This window comes from Leopardus geoffroyi, chromosome B4, assembly GCF_018350155.1.
Source record: "Leopardus geoffroyi isolate Oge1 chromosome B4, O.geoffroyi_Oge1_pat1.0, whole genome shotgun sequence".
In the NCBI taxonomy this organism is placed as follows: domain Eukaryota; kingdom Metazoa; phylum Chordata; class Mammalia; order Carnivora; family Felidae; genus Leopardus; species Leopardus geoffroyi.
The window spans coordinates 43,340,010-43,365,737 of record NC_059341.1 but is presented as its reverse complement, the minus strand read 5'-3'; the positions used below and the strand labels follow the sequence as shown (position 1 = coordinate 43,365,737).

The window sequence follows — 25,728 nt, the reverse complement described above, 5'->3', positions numbered from 1 at the left end:
TGGGCTATTGCAGAAACCAGTAACTCATTGTGAGTTTAAATTCAGTTTGATAATACAGAACAAGGGTATATGTATGTGCCCCATGTTGAGAAACACAGCCTGGGCACTCTAATAATGACTATAGCATAAAAATATAACATACTTGCAAATGGAGTCTTCTCATGTTTCCAAAGAATATATAGTTGTAACAAGAAGCCTTTATCCCAACAGAATTTGGTGCTTAACATGAACAATCAGAGAGCATCCACCAACTTCACTTATCTTTTTAAAAATATACCTAGGACTCTTTAGCATGAATTTTATGAACATTCAAACTATGCAAGGTACCTGGGTGGCTCAGTTGGTTAAGCGTCCGACTTTGGCTCAGGTCATGATCTTGCAGCCCCGTGGGTTCGAGCCCCGAGTCAGGTTCTGTGCTGACAGCTCAGAGCCTGGAGCTTGCTTCAGATTCTGGGTCTCCCTCTCTCTCTGCCCCTCTCTGCTCATGCTCTTTCTCTCTCTCTCTCTCTCTCTCTCTCAAAAATAAATAAACATTTAAAAAAATGTTTTTAAGAACAAACAAAAAACTACACATTTAGGGGCGCCTGGGTGGCTCGGTCATTTAACTGCCTGACTCTTGATTTTGGCTCAGGTCGTGATCTCATGGTTCATGAGTTCAAGCCCCACATTGGGCTCTGCAATGAGAGCGCAGAGCCTGCTTGGAATTCTCTCTCTCTCCTTCTCTTTCCACCCCTCCTGCATGCGCCCGTGCTCTGTCTCTCAAAATAAATAAGGAAACTTAAAAAAAAAAAAAAAACTATGCTTTTATGGCAAGTGAACGTTTCTGCAATGCGAACTACATTAGATTATCTTTTTTAAAAAACATATAATGATCTAAGAAAAATACACAATGGATTCTGATATAAAATTTTAATTCTATCGTACTAAAGAATGCTAGTAAACAGGACAGGTATCCAAGGACATAGTTTCTTCTGCTCTATTTGGATGTTCTTTGTGTTCCATGTGAACCTAGAAGAGATTCCTGTCTCAAACTTCAATGCCCTTACTGCTAATCGTGGGTAGTTAGTTGTTGGTTACACCTTGGAATGGCCATGTTATGCTATAGCTTTCGGCACACTTTGCTTATTCCAGCAGGGGTTTCTTGCTGGGAGAAAACAGGTGACCATTCCTGAGTAACACCAGAAAATTTCCACAGAGGAGTGCCAGCCCCTGGATATCATTCTCAGTCTCTTCCTACCAAATATCTCGTAACTTATTCATCACGAGTAGAGAGACGCTGTGAAAACCAGAAAAGTATTTAGAAGAAAGGTGACTATTTTCATTTACCACCAGAAGTTAGAAAAAAAGAGGTATTAAAAAGTTAAAAACTGAGGACCTTAGAAGGTAGACAGCCTGGCAGGCTGATGAACAGACAGAGGCAAGAACAGGCTGAGAATGGGAGGGAAGAACCAAGTCGGTCTGAGACTGTGTTCCCTCAAACCAATAATATACTTCAAGTATTCTCTTCAATCTTCATTAGGATAGAGAAAAACTGTTTTCTATCCAAAATTCGTATCTCTCTTTCTTTAACAACAACAGATCTAGTGTATAGGTTAAAGACCACATAACACTTTGCCTGTCATTCTTAACTGGATCGAATTATTTACGAAGGATAACATTGATTAACTCTCTCTTTCACAAATAAATAAACATCAAAACAAATTTTTTTAAGGGGCGCATTGGTGATTCAGTCAGGTAAGCATCTGACTTCAGCTCAGGTCACGATCTCATGGTTCGTGAGTTCGAGCCCCGTGTCAGGCTCTCTGCTGACAGCTCGGAGCCTGGAGCCCCCTTCGGATTCTGTGTCTCCCTCTCTCTCTGCCCCTCTCCTGCTCATGCTCTGTCTCTCTGTCTCAAAAAATAAATTAAAAATTTTTTTTTAATTTAAAAAATAAATAAACATTACAAACATTTTTAAAGGATAACACTGATTAATATGGATAAGTGCAGACTCTCCAACTATGCCTTAAAATCCTTTGTTTGTTCACATATCAGTAAAGCATTTTACATTTTCTAATGTAGTCACATCTTGATTAATAGTCGTTTCGGTGGATTATAATGCCAAATAATTCATGTGTTCATTTGAAATAGGCACTCACAAACATGTTTTCATACGCTTAAATTTTCTGAAAACAAAAACAAACACGTTTAAAACAGAATTCTCCATACGCCACGTTTTCATAATATAGTGAACTACTGAGATGAATACTTGCTCATTTTGAGAATAAATCTATTAATTGTTTTTCGTGTAGCTCTCATGATACACGAATCCAATTGTTACATTAATTCACAGACCGCATAGCAGGATGATCACGGTTAAATTCAGCAACGCAAGTTAGATATTATTTTAACTAAGCATACTGACATTTCATTCCAATCCAAATCACCTTGTAGGTCAAGAACCCGGAAAGTTTCCTGGTGCTACTACAGACTCTAGATTCTAAATTATTTTCTTCTCTATTTTGAATATAAGATAAAACTCAGACTCTACTCCAGAAATGTACATAAACAAAATCTTACATAAACATGAAGAACGGATAGGTTCACTTATCAGTGAGTTTCTCCTGGCCGAAGCGGCCCTGCACCCCTTTAGAATGTCAGACGACTAAGACTGCGACCTGGAGGAGGCTTCAGGAAGCCGGTCTCAGAGGTGGAGTGTGACTTTGCACGGCACCGTGCAAACTATGCGCCTTCACCACGAAAACACCGCACGGAGATAGGTCAACTGCAGCAGAGTATGTATCTTTGTTAGCAGTGTGTGCTCTTTTTTCCGTTGGGGATTCTGTCTCAATGTGATCAAAACCAATGTACATTTCACCAGTTACATGAGGACCAGGAAACCTCAGTGAACTGGAGCTACATTTCCAATTTATCCCAGAGATCATTCACTGGTAGTCCCCACGGGTACGCACCTCTTAAGCCTGCTCCAAAAAGGATGAAGGGAAACCAAGCGTAGAAAGAATTAGTCCTCGTCTGGGGTAGAGGTGTTGAGGCTGTAATACTTAGAACATTTGCTGTCATAATCATATCCTTTTTACAGGTCAATTTGAGCTTCTCCTCAGCCCAGAGCCCACCGGCCTCAAACATCAACCTGGAGGTCACAGCCACTCCCCATTCTCTCTGTGCCCTCCGTGCGGTTGACCAGAGCGTTCTGCTCATGAAGCCTGAAGCTGAGCTCTCGCCTCATTCGGTGAGTCCCCTTTCAGCCTTGGATGTCAGAAAATGCACATATGCTAAAACCAGTTATAACTGAGAGGACGCGTCCTTCAGAGTGTCAGGCATACTCTGGTAAGTTATGTATGAATTGGACTTGAACTCAGTTCCATAAAAGACATTGTGCCAGGTGCTTAACATAATCTGCTCTCACTTCATTCTCTCTCCTGATATATTCTCAGTGAGGGAGCAGTATGACTCCCCACTGCATCCACCGCCTAGCACAGTACTTTATGAATAAAAGGTGCTCAACCCATTGTTAGGGAATCAACACATGAGTAATAATTCCTTAAGGTGGTCATTATTACCTTAATTTTATGAATGAAGAAAACACAGCTATGACAGATAAAGCCACTATAGAATATATTAAAATATAATACATATTATATATAACGTTATACTATATACTATATATTATATATTATATAAATTATATATTATATATAATGTTATAATATATACTATATATAATATATAGTATATATTATATAAATTATATATTATATATATTTAAACATAATGTATATGTTATATTACATAATATAACATACATATATTATGTAAAATTACATAATATATATTATATATAACATATACATTATATTTAAATATAAAATATAATATATATCATATAAAATATATGTATTACACAAAAATATTAGATAGTATATATTATATAGAAATATATTTTATATAATATATAACATAATTTATATAATATATATTTATATTTATATTATATTTATATAATATAATATATTTATATTTAATATAGAGTATATATAAATTATATATCTAATATAATTATAATAATTATAATAATAGTATAATATATGTTGTATATAATATATAATAATTATAATTATATATATTTATATTTATATAATATAATATATATTTATTTATGTATACATAAATATATACATATAATATAATATATATTTATTTATGTACACATAAATATATAAATATAATATGTATTTATGTATAATATATAAAATATATAATATATATTATATGTAAAATATATAATATATATAAAATATATTTTAAGGGTGGAGTTTGAATCAAATCTCATTCCATGCCACCTTTAATGCACCACATCAAGATAGTATGTGAAATGCCTGATTTTTAAGCTTCCCCTGAAATCTAGGTGCTTGCTCACCGGTTTGAAGTATGGACAAAAGAGAGTTTCCATTGAAACTTGTCTTTTACAGATGTCTCTTGTAATAGAGCACTTTCAAAAAGGCCTTATAGTTTACTTTCTCTGTCTGTTTATTTATGTAACAAATCTTCACGGCCTCTTCCCTAGAGGCTGGATCCTGCTCTGGGAACAGGAGTTCTAATGGTAAACTTTCAGATGTCAGTTTTGACCATCTTAGACTAATGGTCTTATGAGGCATTAACATAAACAAGTAAGCAAACAAAAACATAAACATATAATAGTTCCCAATTTGGGTGAGGATAGTGAAAGAAATAAAAAAGATGCTGAGATAAAGAAAAAAAGAGTTGGACATTGTTTCAAGTGGTGATTAGGAGTGTCTTCTTAGATGGTCAGAGAATGAAGGAAAAAGGACAGGTATTACAAAGAATGAGGGCAGTGCGCCCGAAGGGCTTGAGGTCAGAACAAGACTGGAGTGTTCTAAAAGGAAAAGGTAATAACCTAATAAGTAATGGGGAGAGACGAGGATGGTAGGGACTGTAGGTAAAATGGAAAGTAAGGAAGATTGTGACGAGCTCTGTTAGCCTGGAGTGGAATTTGGAGGCGACAGCAAATGCTATGGTAAATCTGAAGAGTTGTAAACAGAAGAGTGCCAATTCCCATTTATCTGTTAAGGAGATGCTGTTTGCTGCTGAGCGAATGAGAGCAAGAATGAAAGAATGGGAACAATTAGTAGGTTATTGTAGTAGCATAGGCAAGAGGTGAATGCAGCCACATTAGAAGGTCTGTGTTTATTTAATGGCCTGGGTACTATGTGACTGAGCAGGTGGCCTGACACCAGGCTCTGGGCAAAAACTGAACTGCAATTGATTTATTTCTAGGTTGCCTGGGCACCTAGTTTTTGGTCAAGCTAGAGTTGGAACTAAAATAGTAGACTAAAACAAACAGAAACAAAAAGCTCAGTAAGAGTTAAAAAGAACTTAATCATAAACAATGGGAAAAGGAACGAATTGGGAATGTACGGAAATTATTTCTGACTGTTGGGATTATGAGTGGCTTTTGTGCTCCTGTCACACTTCTCTATGCTGTCCACATTTTTGGCTTCCTTTTAAAAGCGGGCATGTGGGGGCACTTGGATGGCTCAGTTGGTTAAGCATCCAAGTCTTGATAACGGCTCAGGCTGTGAGCTCATGGTTGTGAGATCGAGCCCCATGTTGGGCTCCACACTAGGCATGGAGCCTACTTGGGATTCTCTCTCTCTCTCTCTCTGCCTGTCTGTCTGTTTCTCTCTCTCTCAAAATAAATCAATAAACTTAAAAAAAAAAAGATAGGCATTTGGTCTAGGAGACAGGTGACGAGTTTTATTCTTACTCAACCAAAATGGGCTCTGAGACTTTGATCAATTAATTTCATTTCTCTATGTATTAATGTCTTTTGTACAACAACAGGATTAGGATCCCTAACATTTATTATCTCCCCATGATTTGTCTGTGTTTCTTTGTATCATTGGCATGGGAGTATTCAAAAAACACCACAATCTTTTAAATCCCAGATTGAACATTAGCACACTAAAAATGAACTTAAAAGGCAAGACAAAACAAGAATTTTCCCTTTTTTCTCTCAATTTTGCAGGTCTATGGTTTGCTGCCACCGAAGAGGGTCCCTAGCGTTGCACACAGAGGTCCCATGAATACATATGGTGAAAAATGTATCAAGGCAGAGGACATAGTTCACAATGGAATTCTTTACACACCAAAGTGGACCATAAAAGAGGATGACGTTTACAGTGTTTTTGAGGTAATCCATCGTCCCAAAAGTATAAACAAAATTGAGTTTTAAGTTTTTGTTGAAGTGGAGAACAAATGGGCTTCTAAGCTCTAGAATCTGATCCTGCACCCCCAAAACAAAGCTAAGCTTAACAGGAAAACACTGAAACCTCAGAGGCACGGGGAACTTTGTACACATACGGATATTCGATCATCAATGTATCTGGCACTCTTTAGCAGAAGTGGTATGCTTTCAGGGCCCACAGCCTCAACCAGGTTGATCCCAAAGCTGTTTACGACTGCCATAGCCCCCTCAGCAATTGTCAGAGATTCTAGTGTGCGAGCATAGTGAAACATTTTCCACAGTGAAAGGTGAGTACCTTATGGGCGGCCATTATCGTCAGTCTGTTGCATAATACATACAATGTTGAATAAACAAACGACTGAATACACAAAGTATAATACTGTCATCATCTTTACTGCAGTACAATTTCCGGGAAAACTGAAAGTAGTCTTTCACAAAGAAAAGATTTACAAAACTTGGGTCGGAATGTGAGCAGGCCTGGGGCAGGTTACATAAAATGTCTAGCTTTCAGATTAACTGTAACTAGACAGTGTTATGAAGGGAGAGTTTGTCCAGCTTTGAGAGGAAGTCTTATCACACGACCAAAGAGAGCTTAAAACCCTTATTGTATCTTGAGGAAACGTGCCCTTCTTCCACAGCGTAGCGGAGAGCAATTGAAATCTCCTTCTTCTAGAGCCTCCGGGATCGTAAATCAGTTGGTGAGAGAGGGGTAGGTAGAGGACTCTTTAGGCTCATTAGCTAACTGTTTAATCTTTAAACATTTGCTTCTGACTTCTTTCTCCCTATTTCATGTCACTGCCACCACCGATAACTGTGTCTCAGCCTCTCACAGTTTCCCACGTATTCGGAGGTAAGACAGCGAGTAGTATTTCCTGGTGACTAATAGTGAGGAAGGAGGCCGCTGGGACCAAGTGGACTTGAGGAATCAGGCTACTGTAGGCATCTGCATGTATGTTTTGGATGCAGAGATTCAAGATACTTGCAAGAAAACGAGAAAGAAAAGAAGCAAGACTAAACTAGGAAAGTGATGGGCTGAGCATAGGTATTTAGGGAAAGACACATTTTCCAATAAAACTTAAACAATACAAAGTGTAACTAACTGTGAAGAAAAATCTCCAATGTGCAACCCTATAATTTCAAATGAAAAGAAACATAAACAATTATTCTGTGCACACACACACACACACACACACTATATATACATACATATATATATATATATACACATATACATATATATATATATATATATATATATATATATTTGTTTGGAGAAACAAATATTGGTTGGCTGGAGAAAAGGAAGGGAAGATAAACATACAGGTGCAAAATAGTTTCTTGGATGCAAAAGATAATTAAAGAGGCATCAGCATATAGCAACAAAATTCAGAAATAGGAATCAGTAGAATCAGGGTTCTAATCCCAACTGCTAGTCACTAACTGGATGAACTGGACTGTCTGTGACTCCGTTTTCATATTTATAAAATAGCTCTCTTCCTTTTTGTGTGGCACTTTCATGATGATCCTATGGGCTATATGCATGATAATAATGAAAGTGTGATCATGTAGAGAAGGAAAAATTCCTCCTCCGCGCCTCGGGGTGTTCCGGCTGGACTAAGAATTAGATTTCCATGAGACAGATTAACAGGAGAGAAAAACGGTTTTATTACATGCTCTGGGGGCCCAATAATGAAATGGAGACCTAAAGAAATGAACAAACGGGAAGCTTTTGTACTTTTTAGCCAAAGAGAAGACAAATCTGTGGGAAACTGACAGGATAAAGAAAACATGTTCGGGAGCTTTAGAATTCTAAATGGAATTTGGGCTGAGGTCATAGATTAAAAAAAGTAATAACGGGGTTTGTTTCTACAACATTCTTGGCTTTAAAGTTCCTATCTCTGGTGATAAGGATTTTTATTTCCCTTACCCTTTCCATAAAAGGGTACCTTTCATGTGGGAGATTTATTTACTGCTGTGAGGAAGACAGAGGAGGGATTGAGTGTCCTTGAACCAAATGTTTCCCAACTAGCCTCAATTCAAAATAATCAATATGCTATATTCGCTTTGGGCAGCCTGCTCTTGACCCCTACAGTACAAATGTAAGAAAAGATTCCATTCTCAGGATTGGATTGCCGATATGTTTTAATAATCCATTTTCTTCCAGTCTGCAGGATTAAATATTTTTACCAACTCAAAACTCCACAGTTCATCTTTTTGTTGGCTGCCTCCACCATATCCTATAGCCTATGAAGACGGTAAGGGGGAGATACCTTTGTCTGCTAGGATAATAGGGGAAAAAATGATGTTTTGCTGGGGTGGGGTGGGATGAAAAGTTATTTTTCTGAGTATTGAATCTTGTGACTCTTGTGAATCTGCAGCGACTTCTTGGTGAGTTTTCTTCAAATAACACCCCCTCCCCTCCAAAAAGAAACAATTTTTTTTTTTTTTTAATTTTTTTTCAACGTTTATTTATTTTTGGGACAGAGAGAGACAGAGCATGAACGGGGGAGGGGCAGAGAGAGAAGGAGACACAGAATTGGAAACAGGCTCCAGGCTCTGAGCCATCAGCCCAGAGCCCGACGCGGGGCTCGAACTCACGGACCGCGAGATCGTGACCTGGCTGAAGTCGGACGCTTAACCGACTGCGCCACCCAGGCGCCCCTAAAAAGAAACAATTTTTAAAGCAATTATCGTTTCATGTTTTTTACTCTGTCTCTGAAATCAAAGTTGACTGCTTTTTTGTCCTAGCCTTCAGTAGTCTTGCGATTTCAAATCCTCCTTATCCAGTGTGGGTTCAACACCTCAATTAGTCAGCATAAGACAGATTTTACTGCAATAACAACCAAACTCCCACAGCTCAGCAACTAAGATGATAACAGTTTGCTTTTCTTTGTTCACTCACACAAAACTGCATATACATCCAGTAGCTGTCCAGAACGGCTCCCTCCCAATCAGTGAGTTCGGGGTACCTGTTCTATTTTCATCTTGTGACTCCATTTCCCCTGTGCCATCCAAGACCATTACCATGGGAAAGGAGGGAAATGATTATTTTGTCCTGCTGTGGAAGTGGGATATCTGCCCTTCCTGCACGGAAGGCTGAGAATTGTGAAAGAGCGTATGGGCATTAATTGTCTCTGTCATATTCTTTTATGAAAATCAAAGTGACTTTGCTGTGTTGAACGAAATAGAATAGCCCAACTTTTGGCAGTTAGACTACTGGTCTCCTTGCGTGTTTCAAGTCTACCTGGCAATGAGGAAAATTTGAAAAGATGCTGAGTATTCTTTTCTATTGCTGTCCCGTCTAGAGAAAGTTTTCTCTACGCATTTGTATATCCACTAGTCCTACTTTCTAATAAGAAATGTTCTAGTATAAAGTGTTCCTTAAAAATAAAATAAACACGGACTTGACTACAGTAGACATTATTTACCTAAGAAGACAAAGAATAAAGTTCTAGTTGGCAACAGAGGAGCAAATCAGAATATTCCCTCAACAGAAAGAAAATTCTGTATAGTGAAAAAAGCAGTGTGCTAAGGGCCAAGGGCCATGTTCTTATCTGTGTGGTAGGTCATATGGGACTTTCCAAATTCACAGACTAAGGCTCAACTTCAAATCTGAAATCAGAATGACAACATCAAAGTTACTGAGCATGTGTTGTGAGCATAAATGAAAAAATATAATCATGTTGCCATGAATAGTATATGTTTAAAAAAATAATTGAAAAGAGGGGTGACTGGGTGGCTCAGTCAGTTCAGCTTCTGACTCTTGATTTCAGCTCAGTTGATGATCTCACGGTTCGTAAGTTTGAGCCCCGCATCGGGCTCTGCACTGGCGGTACGGAGCTTGCTTGGGATTCTCTCCTCCCTCTCTCCCTCTCTCTCTGCCACCCAACCCCTCTCAAGATAAAGAAATAAACCTAAAAAATAATAATGATAATAATAATAATTGAAAAGCACTATTATTTTATTTTCTTATCCCTCTTAGTACCAAGTGTGTATTTTCTTTCCAAACATAAGAGAAAACATGCTCCTAGAATGATCCAGAAAACCTAAAAACAGAGTAGCGTCATTACATTCTTACCCCAAATATTCTGTAAGACTCTATGCAAACTTTGCATTTGTATTTGTCACCTACCCATTCTTTCCTTTTCCTTCTCAGTTATACCACCTTATTCTTGTGCCTCATTATTTCATAACGAAATTACTTACAAACCACCCTAATTTACTTTTCTTGCCTCCGGTCCTTCTTCACGTCAGTCTATCCTGGATACTGTGAAGGGCACTATCACCCTTAAACGTTGCTCTTATCATGTCACTTATTTCCCATAGATGGTCACCATTTCCAGAATTCATAGAATTATTGTACTTAAGGTTTTAAAAAGGCATGTTCCACTATATTATTTTATGTGTATGTAAAATATATATCATATTTATATGTATATATTTACTCCTGTGATCTTTAGATCTTCTGATCTCTAGAGTATCACTTTTTTTTTTTTAATTTTTTTTTTTCAACGTTTATTTAGTTTTGGGACAGAGAGAGACAGAGCATGAACGGGGGAGGGGCAGAGAGAGAGGGAGACACAGAATCGGAAACAGGCTCCAGGCTCTGAGCCATCAGCCCAGAGCCCGACGCGGGGCTCGAACTCACGGACCGCGAGATCGTGACCTGGCTGAAGTCGGACGCTTAACCGACTGTGCCACCCAGGCGCCCCAGAGTATCACTTTTATTTAAATCAAGCTAACTCCTGCATTAACAGATCTACTTTATTTGCCCTAATCTTCCTGGTACTTCATTATATAACTACACCTACTGTTTACTCAACAAACCCTCAAAATAGACATCCCACTCCCTTTTCCCTGTGGAGCATCCCTTCTGACCTCTGTGTACATACTTTTAGAGCCCTTTCCTTCAAATATCTCCTCGATTCTCCTTTGTTTCTCATCTTTCAGTGATCATCTAAAATTCTACTTTGGTAAAGTCGTTCCTGGTCACTCAAAAGTTCATTTTCTGTCCTTTATTGAGTTTCTGGGGTCTATAACATCCTCTATTGTATTCTAGTGTTTGTGTCCCTATCTCATTCACTGTCAAGGAAAAAAGCGTTTCTTAAATCCTTTCTGTAGCTACTACTCATTCTTCTCGTTCAGTTCTCACTGCCAGTGGAGAACACGTGATCATCCTTTCAGTGTAAAGGCACTATTTGGTGTGTTATTCCTCCCGTTGCTAGTTGAATAATCCACAGAGAGCTACATTTGTTTTCATTTCTGGAGACAAATACATTTACCTCCAGACTCTTTGAAGGAGATAGGATTAGCTTTCCTAGAGAACAAATAGGTAAGTGAACAAAGTAACAAGCTGATAGGTTAAATTGCTCTGATAATGAACATTCCCTGAGCAAATGACCTTATTCTGCTTGAGAAACTAGGCAACGTGAAGAAATTCACGATAAAAATGAGGTTTACGTTGGACCCTTCGTACTGTCTTTCCACAGTCCTTCCACAAGCCTTACCACAAGTAGCACCTGCTGTTGGAGGAAGAGCTCAACCAATAGCAATGATTGAGAATGTTCCACCCATGGTAGAACATCCCATGAAAGAGACAATCCGAACGTACTTCCCTGAGACCTGGATCTGGGACTTGGTACCCCTCGAGTAAGTTGTGTGTTGCCCAGAATTTAGTTTAAGAAAAGATGTGACTCCTCCTCTTTGATTCTGGTGTTAGCGTTGGTTCCTGAGCCTTTCAGTGCTGTTCCATTTCTTTCCAGTAAACATTTAGGCTCAGAGTAGATCAGCAATGTGAATTTTTTTCTAATTTCATCCTGAGATATCTAAAACAATGGAAAGTGGGAAGCTACCCTTGCCTCTAAAAAGAAAAGAAAAACTTCCAGAGACCTCCTGAGGAGTCCCAAGTTTAGCATTGGCCACACTGGGTTACTAAGTTGCCCTGCTCTAGAATCAGCTATGGCCTGTGTTAAAAAATGTGTTGACTCACAGCGTTCCTCTTTTTCCCTTCTCCAGTTTATCAGGTAGAAGTGAGTTGGCAGCGAAGGTCCCTGACACCATCACTGAGTGGAAGGCCCATGCACTCTGCTTGTCTGGAAACACAGGGCTGGGTCTCTCCCCCATCATCTCTCTTCAAGTGTTCCAGCCCTTCTTTGTGGAACTCACTCTCCCCTACTCCGTGGTTCGAGGAGAAGACTTTACCCTCAAAGCCACCGTGTTCAATTATTTGTCCCACTGCATTCGGGTAAGGGCCCTTCTCTGGGAGCAAGCAAGAGTACAAAGAAGGCACCCAATCACCATTCATTATCCCGGTCTCCTACATAATCCCCCGGCAAATCGTAGCTGAATAATGATGTAGGCTAATTTTGGAATGGAATAGGTGCTAAGAGCAAAGCTACCTGACCCGTCCAAGGTGGTAACGTTATATGTGCTTGGGGTTCTATATTTTCTGTGTATTCCTAAATTCAGATAATATTTCCACCTGATTCCTTCTTTCCCCCCCTCCCCCCGTGTTCTCTCTCACACTTGTGGGCGGGTATGGGGTTCAGGTCAGTGTGCAGCTAGAAGCCTTCCCTGACAACTCGGCCGACCTAGTGAGAAAGAATGAAGCCAATCACTGCGTCTGTGGAAGCAGGCAGAAAACGGTGTCCTGGACTGTGACTCCAAAGTCACTGGGTGAGTGATAAGGTTGTCGGCAACTCCCACTTCCTGCGTTGTAGTGATTTGCTTTCCACCCTGACCCTGACCCGGATACGTGGGGTTCTTCCCTCCTCCTTCAACCATGATGCACTGAAAGAAAACCATCGTATCTCCTGGAGAAACTTAAAAAGAGAAACCATTCAATATGGAATCACTGTTTAACTCCTTAAGGATCTTATTTTCCAGGCAAGGTGAATTTCACAGCTACCGTGGAGGCCCTGCAGTCTGAAGAATTGTGCGGCAACGAGGTGCCTACGGTCCCGGTGGTTGGGCAGAAGGACACTGTAGTCAAGTCCTTATTAGTTGAGGTACGTGGGTAAACTTCCTGAGTCTCAGAGGCCTTATTATATTATATAGCATTACCTACTATGTAGGTGAGTGCCATTTCGTTCCCAAGAATAGAAATGGATCTGCAACTCAGTGTCTTACTAACATTTGCTCCTCTCCTTTAGACTAATTGGGTTTTTTTTTTTTCTTCTACACTCAGTATGACTTTACTTTTTCATTTTTTTTTTTTTTTTCCAACGAAAAGCCTGAAGGAATAGAACAGGAGGAAACTTTCAACACACTCCTCTGTGCATCAGGTAAGGGTCAAAAGTAGACAAAATTCTCACGTTCAGCCACTCGCCCGAGTGTAGAGTTGTAGAATGCCGTATGCGGTATGGTTTCCTCTGGAGAAAAAAAATAGCGTACTCTCCCAAGGGCAAACCTCAGGGCATTTGATTCAGAACGGTCTTTTCCAGATGAAGACTCAAAGAAGTTAAAAGACTTCCCTAAAAGCTTCCGGCTAATAAGGAGAACCAAAGCTGATGCCCGCAGAACAGGATTCTTTCCAATGCACCTGCGTTTATCAAACTTCTCCCTAAATAATTTTCAAAGTATTGAAACACCTGTGTGGCAAGAGTAGTCATTATTCAATGACTAGTTTAAATGTACTCAAATTTAACTTACTCATGTAAGTCATTTGAAGAAGAACTTCAGGTCACTAGCATATCTAGAAAACCAATACCTTACTAATACTATCAACAAAACGATATAAAAATTACCATGCAAATGTTCAACTCTGCACCATCTAGAATCCTCTGGAGAACCGTGCTCCGTGTGCACATCTCTCCTGTATGTGAGCATCCCTTGATAATCTCATTCAGTCGCAGAACTTGAGTAACTTGAATAACTCCAACTTTGCTCTGGAGACAGCAAAATGTACAACGTGGGTCCACCCTGCTTTCCTAATTCAGACTCGTGTATTCAGCTGCCCACTTATCAACTTCACTGACGGGCCTGTGGACTCATCGGTATTTCAAAACCAGCATGTTCAAAACTACACTTCTCGTGGTTCCCACAAACCTTCCCCTCCTGCCATTTTTTTTTTTTTTATCCATCTCAGATGATAAAAATCCCATTCTTCTACTTGCCTGAAGCAAAAATTTCGTAGTCATCCTTCACCATCACTTCATTACATTCCACACCCAATCTGTTCTCAACTATGATCGGCTCCACCTTGACATTTTATCCAGAACCTTCTTACTTCTCACCATGTGCACTTCTACTCTAGTCTTTTCTCTCCTGGATCATCTCAATAACCTCCTAACCGGTCGCCTGGCCACCTACCCTTGATCCCTGACAGCAGGAGGGATTATTTAAAAAAAATTTTTTTTCAACGTTTATTTATTTTTGGGACAGAGAGAGACAGAGCATGAACGGGGGAGGGGCAGAGAGAGAGGGAGACACAGAATCGGAAACAGGCTCCAGGCTCTGAGCCATCAGCCCAGAGCCTGACGCAGGGCTCGAACTCACGGACCGCGAGATCGCGACCTGAGCCGAAGTCGGACGCTCAACCGACTGAGCCACCCAGGCACCCCACTATAGAACTTCTTAACGCCTATCATACTAAATGTTTGTTATCTGATTACTCCTGTTAAAATGAAAACTCTGGGAAGTCAGGAATTTTTTTTTTTTTTTTTGAAAATTGTTATATCATTGCACTTGAAGCAGAAGCCGGTATATCGCGTGCACTTAATGCATATTTATGGAATGGAGGTATTTTTAAAAAAAAACACTCATCATATATATCAGCATAAACAGTTAGGGGAAGAAAATAGTCATAACATAAGGCATGTGCTCAGAAGGAAATCGGTACAAATTTAGCACAGACATATATTAGTTAATATGGACTTCACTGCGAGATGAACCATGACTTTAGGAGAAACTTGGACGGCATCAAAGAAATTATACAGTGATCCAGAGAAAGGACAGGTGGGAATTTGATCAAAAAGGGGAAGAACTTGAAACAAGAGTAGGACATTGCTCTCTTGTTGTCCCTCCCTTATACATATTTGTCTTCTTTCATTAGAAACTGGAGTGTCTGAAAAGCTGTCACTCAAAGTTCCTTCAGATGTGGTTGAAGGATCTGCCAGGGCGACATATTCGGTTTTGGGTGAGTCTGCCAGCCCGAGGCAAACAGCTTTCCATCTCACTATTCTCGTGCATGCAGCCTCACTATCCACAGTTAATGAAGACATTGGCTGTCGGCATTCGTTTGAGAGAAAGAGTGCTAAGCTAAGAATCGCATTGGGTATCAGTCAGAAGGGGGGCTGAACAGATGTTGTGCTACCTTGACACACTCTAAAAAGTACCAAGGGTCACCTCTCGGTGCCCTCAAATTCAAGAGACTGACTAGGTGGTGAGGCATCCTAAAAGTCGGTTTTTACCGGACAAGTTGTTCATCAGAAAAGATGGTTCCTGCCATTCAGTTTTTTCCATCCTTGAACCACTGACTTTATTTTTCCCACTTTTCTCTATCCTTTCTATTTCTTGTTTTTCTTCACCTCTTATGCTTTCCTGTCCTTCTCTCTATAAATGATTTGACCTCACACTTTGCTAGTAATCTATCTTCCTATCCCAACATAGGCCAGCTCTGAGTGCCTTGGATTTTTTTTTTATGTCTCTCATTCCCCAGGTGACATACTAGGTTCTGCAATGCGAAATCTCCAGAATCTTCTCCGGATGCCATATGGTTGTGGAGAGCAGAATATGGTCCTTTTCGTCCCTAACATCTATGTTCTGAACTATCTGAATGAGACAGGACAGCTGACGGAGGATATCAAGTCCAAAGCCATCAGCTATCTTGTCAGTGGTGAGAGATTACCCCAAAAGGAGAAATCTTAACTGATTCCCTAAATAGCTCTTTTCACTGAACTCCAATCAGTTTCTCCTTGGTTAAGATTTAAAAAAAATCACCATTGCTACGATAACCAATCAAATGTCCCACTATACCTCCAGAAAATTCAATGGCATTATCCAGTCTTGGAGATCTCTTGATAACACGGTAGTTTTCCTAAGATTCTTAACCAAGTTTTGAGGAAAAGACTGATTAATTCTCCAATGTTTCTGCTATTTCCTAAACCTATGAATACTTCCTTTTCAGGGTACCAAAGGCAGTTGAATTACAAGCACAAAGATGGTTCATACAGCACCTTTGGGGATTATGATAGTAGAAGTCAGGGAAACACTTGGTAAGATAATTATTTCCATATGCTCACTGTGGATTCATTCTATTTGGGAATTCTGGAAATATTGATTCTCTGATACCTGGAGTTGTTTCATGGAATGCGCTATCCTTTGAAACTCCACAAGCCTGTCATCACTATCGTGTGATCTCACCAATTCATGCATGAACGCTCACCTGTTGCAATAGTAGAGTAAATGGCAGTAAAATAAAGATCCCCCAAAATGGAAATATAAGGCAGGAAGCATTGTAATGTGAATGGTAAGAGAAGAAGCTTCTATACTGTGTATTAAGGGAAGGAAGAGGGAAAGGACAGAAAGAGACTGTGATGTTTTAAAGAATCATTTAGGAAATGGCAGTTTGGGTGATGGACAGCGTTGTCGGGCAAACATTTTGCACGAAAAAAAAGTGGAAAGTTCTTCATCAACTCTGAAGAAACCAGTTAAGTCGAGAGATTCAAGAAAGAACTCAGATAGTTGCTGCACAAACAAAAGGATATTTAGCGTGCATGTGTCCCGTCCCCACCAATTCCCCCAATGGTTGCTTCCACTGAGTTGTGAAGACCAAAGTCTGAATGCCGTTGCCCAAAATGAGCTTTGAACGTGAGATGGTCCTCATGTCTGTCTCTTCTGTGCTGGACAGGCTTACTGCATTTGTGCTCAAGTCCTTTGCTCAAGCCCGGTCGTACATTTTTGTGGAGAACTCGCACATCACGGATGCCCTCACCTGGCTCTCACAGAAGCAGAAGGAAAATGGTTGTTTCCAACGCTCCGGATCACTGCTAAACAATGCTATTAAGGTGGTGCCATTAATTTTGTTCTGGTCCCTGGAAATAGTCACATGTAGGGACAAAGATACTCCTACTGATTCCTCAAGTCTCGGTGACATAGATTTGAGGTAGGGTGGTAGGTTCTAAAAGCTTCTGCAACCTGACAACAGATCTGTAGTTTTTTAGGGAATTAAAATAGTGTGCAAAACGCCCCAGCGTGTTACTAAGAGTGAGGGTGAGTGATTTGGAACTGATTCAAGAATTTTAGGGTAGAGGAGAAAGAGGGGAAAATCAATCATACTGCCCAAGAAAAGATGCTTTCTGGTGAAAAGTGAGCATGGGGAAAAGTAGAATTAGCCAACTCCGGCTAATGAATATTGGAATGTTTGAGTATCTCTGCCTGTGATCTTTACAGGGTGGGGTAGACGACGAAGTGACGCTCTCTGCCTACATCACCATTGCTCTGCTGGAGATGCCACTGCCTGTCACTGTAGGTACCAGCACAGTCCCTATATCCTGTCTCACAAATATAAGGAATACAAATCACGAAATTATGAATCTCTGAGGACAATGAGTCGTGGTTTTTATGTTATTTAATTTTGGTATATTTTCACTGGCACATAAAAGACTAGATACTTTTGGAAGCCTCAGAGGAAATTATTCTCGGGTCAGAACCGTGATGTTACGTGACACATGGAGACTATTAATCCGGTGTTAGCCTGGAGACCGTTCATTAGCCTGGTTGTGCTAGATAAAGATCTTTTTTCATCTGTTTTAGCACCCTGTTGTCCGCAACGCTCTATTCTGCCTGGAAAGTGCCTGGAGATCCATCTCAGAGTCAGAGGCCCAAGGAAATCTTGTCTACAGCAAAGCATTATTGGCCTATGCCTTTGCCCTAGCAGGAAACCAGGCCAAGCGAAGTGAGCTGCTTAAATCACTGGACAAAGATGCTGTGAAAGAAGGTAAGAGCTGCTACGGTGAAAGGAGGTAGAATTTACCTCCAGAATCACCAGTGATCAAAAGAAGGAAGAGAACCTATCATGACTATAGTATATCACATATATCACATTATATTATTATAATGATGATAAGAATAATTATCATTGATCCAACGCTTCAATTCTGCAGGTGACATGGAATATTTTTTCAGTTCACACATTATAGACCCTGCAGCCCGACCTCTAATATCACACCAGTATGTAATAGACACAAAGAAAAAAAACTGGAAACGTAAATTGGCAAAGCGTTGCTTGATTGGTGATTACTATTTTTACACCGGCTCACCACGTGCTCTTTAACGCTAATGAATATTCATGAGTCAGATTTAAAAGTCATTCTTTAAGTTGAAGATCATACTCTTTTCCCTTTCAAAGATGAGTCGATCCACTGGCAGCGTCCTGGGAAAGTTCAAGAAGTTCCGTCGCTCTATTATCAACCCCGGGCTCCTTCTGTGGAAGTGGAGATGACCTCTTACTTGCTCCTTGCCTATCTTACTGCGTGGCCTACCCCATCTTCAGAAGATCTGTCTGTGGCTTCACGTATTGTGAAATGGATCACCAAGCAACAAAACCCCAATGGGGGCTTCTCCTCCACTCAGGTCTGTGGAGAGGCCCTGGGAAGAAAAATAAATACCTGACTACATATGTAGACACAACCATATTCTAGGAGTTGGATAATTGGATAATATTTCTAATTCATGCTTTCTCCATTCCTCCATCAGCAGAAGGGTACCAGCCCCCTGTCTTAATATATTCATTACTGCGCTGCCCTTTGTACAGTCTTTCTTATCTTCTCTCCTTAGTGGACCCCCAACTGTAAAATAGATCAATCTTTTTAACGCAATATTTCATAAAATTACTTCCTCGTTAAAGTAAATCTTTTTTTCACCCAAAGACTAGAATCGTCTCATATTTTATTCAAAACATTTCCTCTCCCCAGTAAACACGAAGACTCCTATCTGCTTGGGCTGATCCCTTTGCTTTTTTCTGGAATTGGCTCCCTCCTTTTTCTGTGTCTTCCCACCCTGGTAGTCCCTGATGCCCCTCTTCTGTCTATATAAACCCTTCTCATGATTCATCCATACTCTTATGTCTAACATTCTTCACAGTCTCCTCTGACTATCTAGCTCCGATTTCTTCCCCTTTCTTCGAATGTGTCCACATGTATTATTATATAAATTTATAAATTATCGAGATAACCTCTGCTTTATGTCAAATATCTGGGTCAAATTTCCATGTGTTGAGTGTAAATTACTTGAATGGGGAAACTTTTTAATGTCCCCCCCCCCCCCCACCAAGGACATAGAATAGTTTATGATTAATAACAGGTCTGTGTTTGTCGCTAAATAACTCCGAGAGAGTAGGGTTGATATGATTTACATCCAGTATGATTTTGGTACCTTCTCTCCCGTGATTTCTCCCCCATCTCTTTTCAGGACACAGTGGTAGCACTTCAAGCCCTGTCCAAATATGGAGCCGCAACGTTCAGTAAAATGGAGAAAGCCGCTGTAGTCACTGTCAAGTCTTCGGAGACCTTCTCGGAAAAATTCCAAGTACACGATGCCAATCGCCTGTTGCTTCAGGAAATCAGGTTGCCAGAGATTCCAGGGGAGTACAGCACGACCGTGTCAGGATCAGGATGTGTGTACCTCCAGGTGAGACGACCAGGGCGTAAGGGAAAAGTCTCAAGAATTAGATACGAACCTCCAAATGGAAAAAGGCATGTGGGCTAAGGAGAGATATGAATCATCTAGAAGAGACAGACTATTAAAGTGCAAAGATAAGGGATGTTTTTAAATTTGTTCTAGACATCCTTGAGATATAATGTCCTGCCCAAGAAAGAAGGGAAAGTTCCCTTCGCTCTGAAGGTTGATACTCTCCCCAAGAATTGTGATGGCGTAGAAGCTCACAGGAAACTCCAGATTCACATCAACATTAGGTAAATCCTTGTGTAGGTAAGACCTTTCGTAGAATATTGAGAAACCGATTTTCTTGTGCGGGGAACTTCCGTTGTCCAAGATCACACATTGTGAATGTGTAATTCTTGCAATATTTACTAGCGAGAAAATGTTCTTCACTCTTGCTGAAAAGCCTTAACATTGAGAACATGATGTTGCCATGCCTGCAGAGTGTGAGTTCATAATGGTGGGTTTTCCAAACAACAATAGCAGAGGCAAATAAAGTAGATGGGGAAGCTGCGTGGTGGTTAAGGATAGAAAACACCAGAAATAAAAGAGAAGGGGAGACTTCTGTCTTGAACAAACTCCAAAGGATTTTGTTTGAATGCCTTCTCCCGATGCCTTGACTTTGTAGTTACACTGGAGAACGACCAAGCTCCAACATGGCCATTGTTGACGTGAAGATGATATCAGGCTTCATACCTGTGAAATCATCAGTGAAAAGGGTAAGCCCTATATCCCTTACAGATATCAAAGTCATGATAAATACTGACATTTGTGCTTGTCAATTTTATTTTACTGATTCAGTTTTACTTTATTTTACTGATTCAATTTTCAAGAGCTGTACTCCCTCAAACTTACTTCTCTAGAGTGTGCTTACGTCATTTTAATAGTGAATCATCCCTCTTATGTGGTATCAGGTATAAGACGTAAGTCCTAGACATGGTGAATAAGGCTCCAGCAGGCCCAGAGACGTCTAGATATGTGGAGAGGTATTGAATTATCTTCCAATCGTGTATGTTAAAAAGGGAAAATATATCACATATATACACATGTATATGATATAAAAAGATGCCAGAGAGAGAGAGAGAGAAATGTGATACTCTCCCTTTTTCTTTTTATATGTAAAGGATAATTCTCTCTCATATATTATGAAAATATATATGTTATGGATAGATTAGTTAGATGACAGATTGACAGGTGGGGGGGCGCCTGGGTGGCGCAGTCGGTTAAGCGTCCGACTTCAGCCAGGTCACGATCTCGCGCTCCGTGAGTTCGAGCCCCACGTCAGGCTCTGGGCTGATGGCTCAGAGCCTGGAGCCTGTTTCTGATTCTGTGTCTCCCTCTCTCTCTGCCCCTCTCCCGTTCATGCTCTGTCTCTCTCTGTCCCAAAAATAAATAAACGTTGAAAAAAAAATTAAAAAAAAAAAAAAAAAAAAAAAAAACAAGATTGACAGGTGGGTAATAGACAGATAGATACAGAGATACAGAGGTATAAATAATGGTACATAATATAGAAAGGGCTTAATACATATTACTATATTCCTGAAGAAATCACAATTAGCAATTTGGATGTTTCCGAGCAGCCCATTGGATCATAAATACCTGAAAAGTACTCTCAGCCTGGAATTTCCTCATCTCATATATCTGCCTTATGGTCTTGATCAACAGCTCCAAGAAAAGCCTCAGATTCAAAGGACTGAAGTGAACACCAACCATGTCCTGATTTACTTTGAAGAGGTGAGATTCTGTAGACTCTGCCAGATCCGGGAACACTACTAGAGGTCCCAACACACCAATCCAGATCCTAGATAATAATGTTTTTCAGACACACAGGTGAAGGAGGCTGAACCAGTCAACAAAGTTCAAGCTTACTACATTTCACTGTCCATAGAATCATCTTTTTTGTCCTTCCTGTATCTGTCACTGAGTCTCAAAATGCCATTCTCTCCAAAGGTTTTGTTACGGATGGATAGCGTAACCATAAGATTTGATGATATCCTAGGAAGAGAAGATAGTAACTGGTAACTAAGTTAATCTTGGATTCCAATTTGGTTTTCCTGTCTCTCCAGCTAACCAATCAAACCCTGAGTTTCTCCTTCTCAGTGGAACAAGACATCCAAGTAAACAATTTAAAACCAGCTACTGTAAAAGCCTATGATTATTATGAGACAGGTAAGTGGGATTCATACATGCTGAGCCTTAAAAAGAAAGAACTAACTATAACCTGGTAAAGGGTCACCTTAACCAAAACAAAACTGCGCAGTCTTTCCCTGGAGGAAGAAATGAGTCTGCGGTCATTGGATAGGTACAGCTCCTACCCTGTGTCCAGGCCTACCCGGTGTCCAAAGAGAGACAGCCTTCCATTTGTGAAACCTGGCCCTGAATTCTGTATCCAAGCCCACCTTCTTCTTCCTCCCCTCTCCACCAATCCTACATGGTTTCACACAGAAGTTCTTAGTTTACCGCTTATTTGTAAGTAACCGCCCAGATGCCTGTTTACTGGAGGTCTTCACTCTTTCTGTCTTCTCATTTTGTGTTTCAGAGGAATTCACTATTGAAGAGTACAGTGACCCCTGCAGTGTTGGTAAAGTATAAACAGTAAAATCTAGTGCCAACATGAAAAAAAAAAAAAAAAAAAAAGCACCTGTCGTCTGCATAAGGCTGTTGCTTGAGTCTATCCTTATCATATTATAAAAGTCCATGGTGTGGCATTTATGAAGCAAACTGTTTCAAATGTATTATCAAATTTCTCAGTAAGAAAAACATGCCTGTAAAGTATAATTTCTGAATCTGGGAGTACTTGTTTGCAGATGAATCCAGGAATCTGCCACAGATGAAAACTAAATCATCTAACATTTAGTTTACATTGTATACCCAATGGTGATATATTTGTCACCTATGACATTTTTAGAATGTTTCTACGCTTATACCATTTAAGGTCAGGAAATTTTTCCCTGTAACCATCCATATAGCACAGCATAAGAGATAGGACCTACAAGATTTTCCCTTAGGCTGGTCAACGGTGTTCATCTTTGACAATATAACACTTGCTTTGAGACCTTCAGTTTTCCATTCTAAAATTGGCGGGGGGGCGCAGGAGGGGGGACAAGAACATCCCTATCATTGAAAGTAATTAAAATTTATTACATTTGAATATTTATGATTGAAATATGAAAATTATTCCTTTAGTAGATGACAGAATTTCCCTAATTTTCCTACCTTTTATTCTACTGTTTAGAATCTGAACACAGAAGTGCTTAAAAATGGAAACTTGTGGACCTCATCAGATGATGTTCTCTAGCAATGAAGAACAAAGATTGATCAGCAGAAAATATAGAGAAACAGGAGACAGGAATCGGAATACATACAATTTGTATGTGGAATAAATTTATGACATATACACATCTACAATTTCTTTTGTTCTTTATCAATGTTACATTTCCCTTCTGAAATCTGTATCTATTCCCCATAACATTTTTAAAAACACTATTAAAGCTCTACAAAAAGCTGCGCTCAAAACACTATAGCTAAATCAAAATGGAATTCCAACAAGTGTTCAGATAACCCACAGGAAGGTAGGGTAAAGAAAGCAATGTTTCCAAATATTGAAAACATCCAAAATGTCCATCAGTAGGTGAATGGTTATAATAACTGTGGTGCATTCATGCCGTGGAATACTACTCAGCAATAAAATGGAACCAACTACCGATTTACACAATAATTTGAACGGATCTCAAAAATATTACGCTGAATGAAAATACAGCCAATTTCAAAAGGTCATAGTGCATGTTTCCTTTTGTCTAACATTACTGAAATGACAAAATTATAGAAATGGAAAACAAATTAGTGGTTTCCAGGGGTTATGGATGGTAAGGCAAGGGAGAATTGGCATGACTATAAAGGGCTAGCTTTAGACAGATCTTTGGGTTGATGAAATCCTGTGTGTGTTTCCTTCACAAGTAAAATTTTTGAATTTGTGTAGCTTAATAAGATACAGCTTTTAATAACTATTATGGCTGGTCCGTCTCATTTCTCTGTTTGCATCTTTTCTTTGCAATACTGTTTATTATTTACTCCAGGTAAAACTTTAAAGTCCTTCGTGAAGTTAATTATCTCCCTAGTCTTACTGGGTACTATTTAGTATTGCATTGAATATTAAGCGATTTCTAATGATTCTGAAAGTCAACATTTTACAATATTTAGCCTTCCCTATTCAGACACAGTTTATCTTCATTTATTCAATTCACAAGAAAGTCAATTCTGAATTTGATTTACTCTCTGATTTTGGACTGAACTACAAAGTTAAAATTAGAGGTTGACTTCATAAATATATATCGTGTGATAAGATAAAAGCATAAAGCTGGACGCTTGGGCAGCTCAATCAGTTAAGCACCCAACTCTTGATTTTGGCTCAGGTCATGATCTCATGGTTTGTGAGATCCAACCCCATGTCAGGCTCTTCACTGACAGAGTAAAGCCTGCTTGGGATTCTCCTTCTCCCTCTGTCTCTCTGCTCTTCCTCTGCTTATGCTCTCCCTCTCTCTCAAAATAAATATTTTTTTTAATTTTTTTTTTAACGTTTATTTATTTTTGAGACAGAGACAGAGCATGAACAGGGGAGGGTCAGAGAGAGAGGGAGACACAGAATCGGAAGCAGGCTCCAGGCTCCGAGCCATCAGCCCAGAGCCCGACGCGGGGCTCGAACTCACGGACCGTGAGATCGTGACCTGAGCCGAAGTCGGACGCTCAACCGACTGAGCCACCCAGGCGCCCCTCAAAATAAATATTTTTTAAAAATAAAAATAAAAAATAAAAGCATAAAGCAATGTATATACATGGAGACAAATTAAAAGATAAATGCAAGAATAAGATTAAAAGGGGCTCCTGGGTGGCTCGGTCGGTTAAGTCTGACTCTGGCTGGGGTCATCATCTCACAGTTCGCGGGTTCGAGCCCTGCATGGGGCTCACCTGAGAGTGCAGAGCCTGCTTGGGATTCTCTCTCTCTCTCACTCTCTCTCTCTCTCTCCCCTCCCCTCCCCAAGCTCATGCTTTCTCTCTCTCCCAAAATAAATAAACTTAAAAAAAAGAATACGATTACAAGATAATGAAAGACTAGAAACCGTTGAAAGATTTTAAAGCGAGAGAATATTTCAGACTTGCATTCTGAGAGTTCACCTCCTTGGCAAAGGGAAGAAAGGAGCTTTTGCTGATGTCCGAATACACAGGCCATTTGTGCACCGCCAGGCTATCTTCTTCACGCCTAATCACATGGTTTAGCACACATATCTCTCTTCCACACTTCTACACACTTCATATAAAACAAACTAAAAGATTATTTTCCTCTCATCTCCGTATCAGATCTCTTTGAAAACCCAACCTGTATCTTAATCACGCCTGCGGCCTATTCGCTTAACACAGTGCTGTGAATATCGTAGGCTCTCAGCAAAACAGAAGTGTGACAGAACAGGTCATTGAGTGAGCCTGTTCCCAAACGTGGGTGCGTGCAAGATAAATGGAGTAACACAAAGGTGTTGGAATACATCAGGAAAGAAAATGCACTAGAAAGATCATTTCACCCCAAGCTGAGTTGAATTGCTTAATGTGTCACAAATGTGTTACGGAAAAGATTTTCATACTTTTCCCAAGTCAAGCAGATGAGGAGAACAAGGAATTTGGCTTATTTATGAACACCTTAAAACTTGTTTAAAAGTACCTTGTATGCATTCACTGAGCTCAAAGAGGAAAATTAGCGCCTCTGGCTTGCGAAACTAGCTGTCAGCAATCATCAAAGGGGTAAAGACACATTA

The 25,728-nt window shown here is 39.8% G+C and overlaps 1 protein-coding gene across 1 annotated transcript in view; it reads left to right on the top strand.

Moving 5' to 3' along the window:
• The window catches only part of LOC123590582 (pregnancy zone protein-like), a 49,307-nt gene extending 25,375 nt beyond the window's left edge, over positions 1-23,932 (top strand). The window contains exons 15-36 of the mRNA XM_045463857.1: positions 3,080-3,229; positions 6,047-6,211; positions 8,430-8,520; positions 11,755-11,914; positions 12,281-12,509; positions 12,814-12,940; positions 13,151-13,272; positions 13,497-13,548; positions 15,318-15,401; positions 15,924-16,100; positions 16,392-16,479; positions 17,115-17,271; positions 17,657-17,731; positions 18,020-18,203; positions 18,615-18,838; positions 19,676-19,894; positions 20,048-20,178; positions 20,553-20,643; positions 21,590-21,658; positions 21,991-22,093; positions 22,464-22,505; positions 23,160-23,932. Of these exons, the coding sequence (XP_045319813.1) occupies positions 3,080-3,229; positions 6,047-6,211; positions 8,430-8,520; positions 11,755-11,914; positions 12,281-12,509; positions 12,814-12,940; positions 13,151-13,272; positions 13,497-13,548; positions 15,318-15,401; positions 15,924-16,100; positions 16,392-16,479; positions 17,115-17,271; positions 17,657-17,731; positions 18,020-18,203; positions 18,615-18,838; positions 19,676-19,894; positions 20,048-20,178; positions 20,553-20,643; positions 21,590-21,658; positions 21,991-22,093; positions 22,464-22,505; positions 23,160-23,182 (2,763 nt within the window). The 3' untranslated portion in view covers positions 23,183-23,932. The remainder of the gene's footprint in view (positions 1-3,079; positions 3,230-6,046; positions 6,212-8,429; positions 8,521-11,754; positions 11,915-12,280; positions 12,510-12,813; positions 12,941-13,150; positions 13,273-13,496; positions 13,549-15,317; positions 15,402-15,923; positions 16,101-16,391; positions 16,480-17,114; positions 17,272-17,656; positions 17,732-18,019; positions 18,204-18,614; positions 18,839-19,675; positions 19,895-20,047; positions 20,179-20,552; positions 20,644-21,589; positions 21,659-21,990; positions 22,094-22,463; positions 22,506-23,159) is intronic.
• Positions 23,933-25,728: the final 1,796 nt, after the last annotated feature.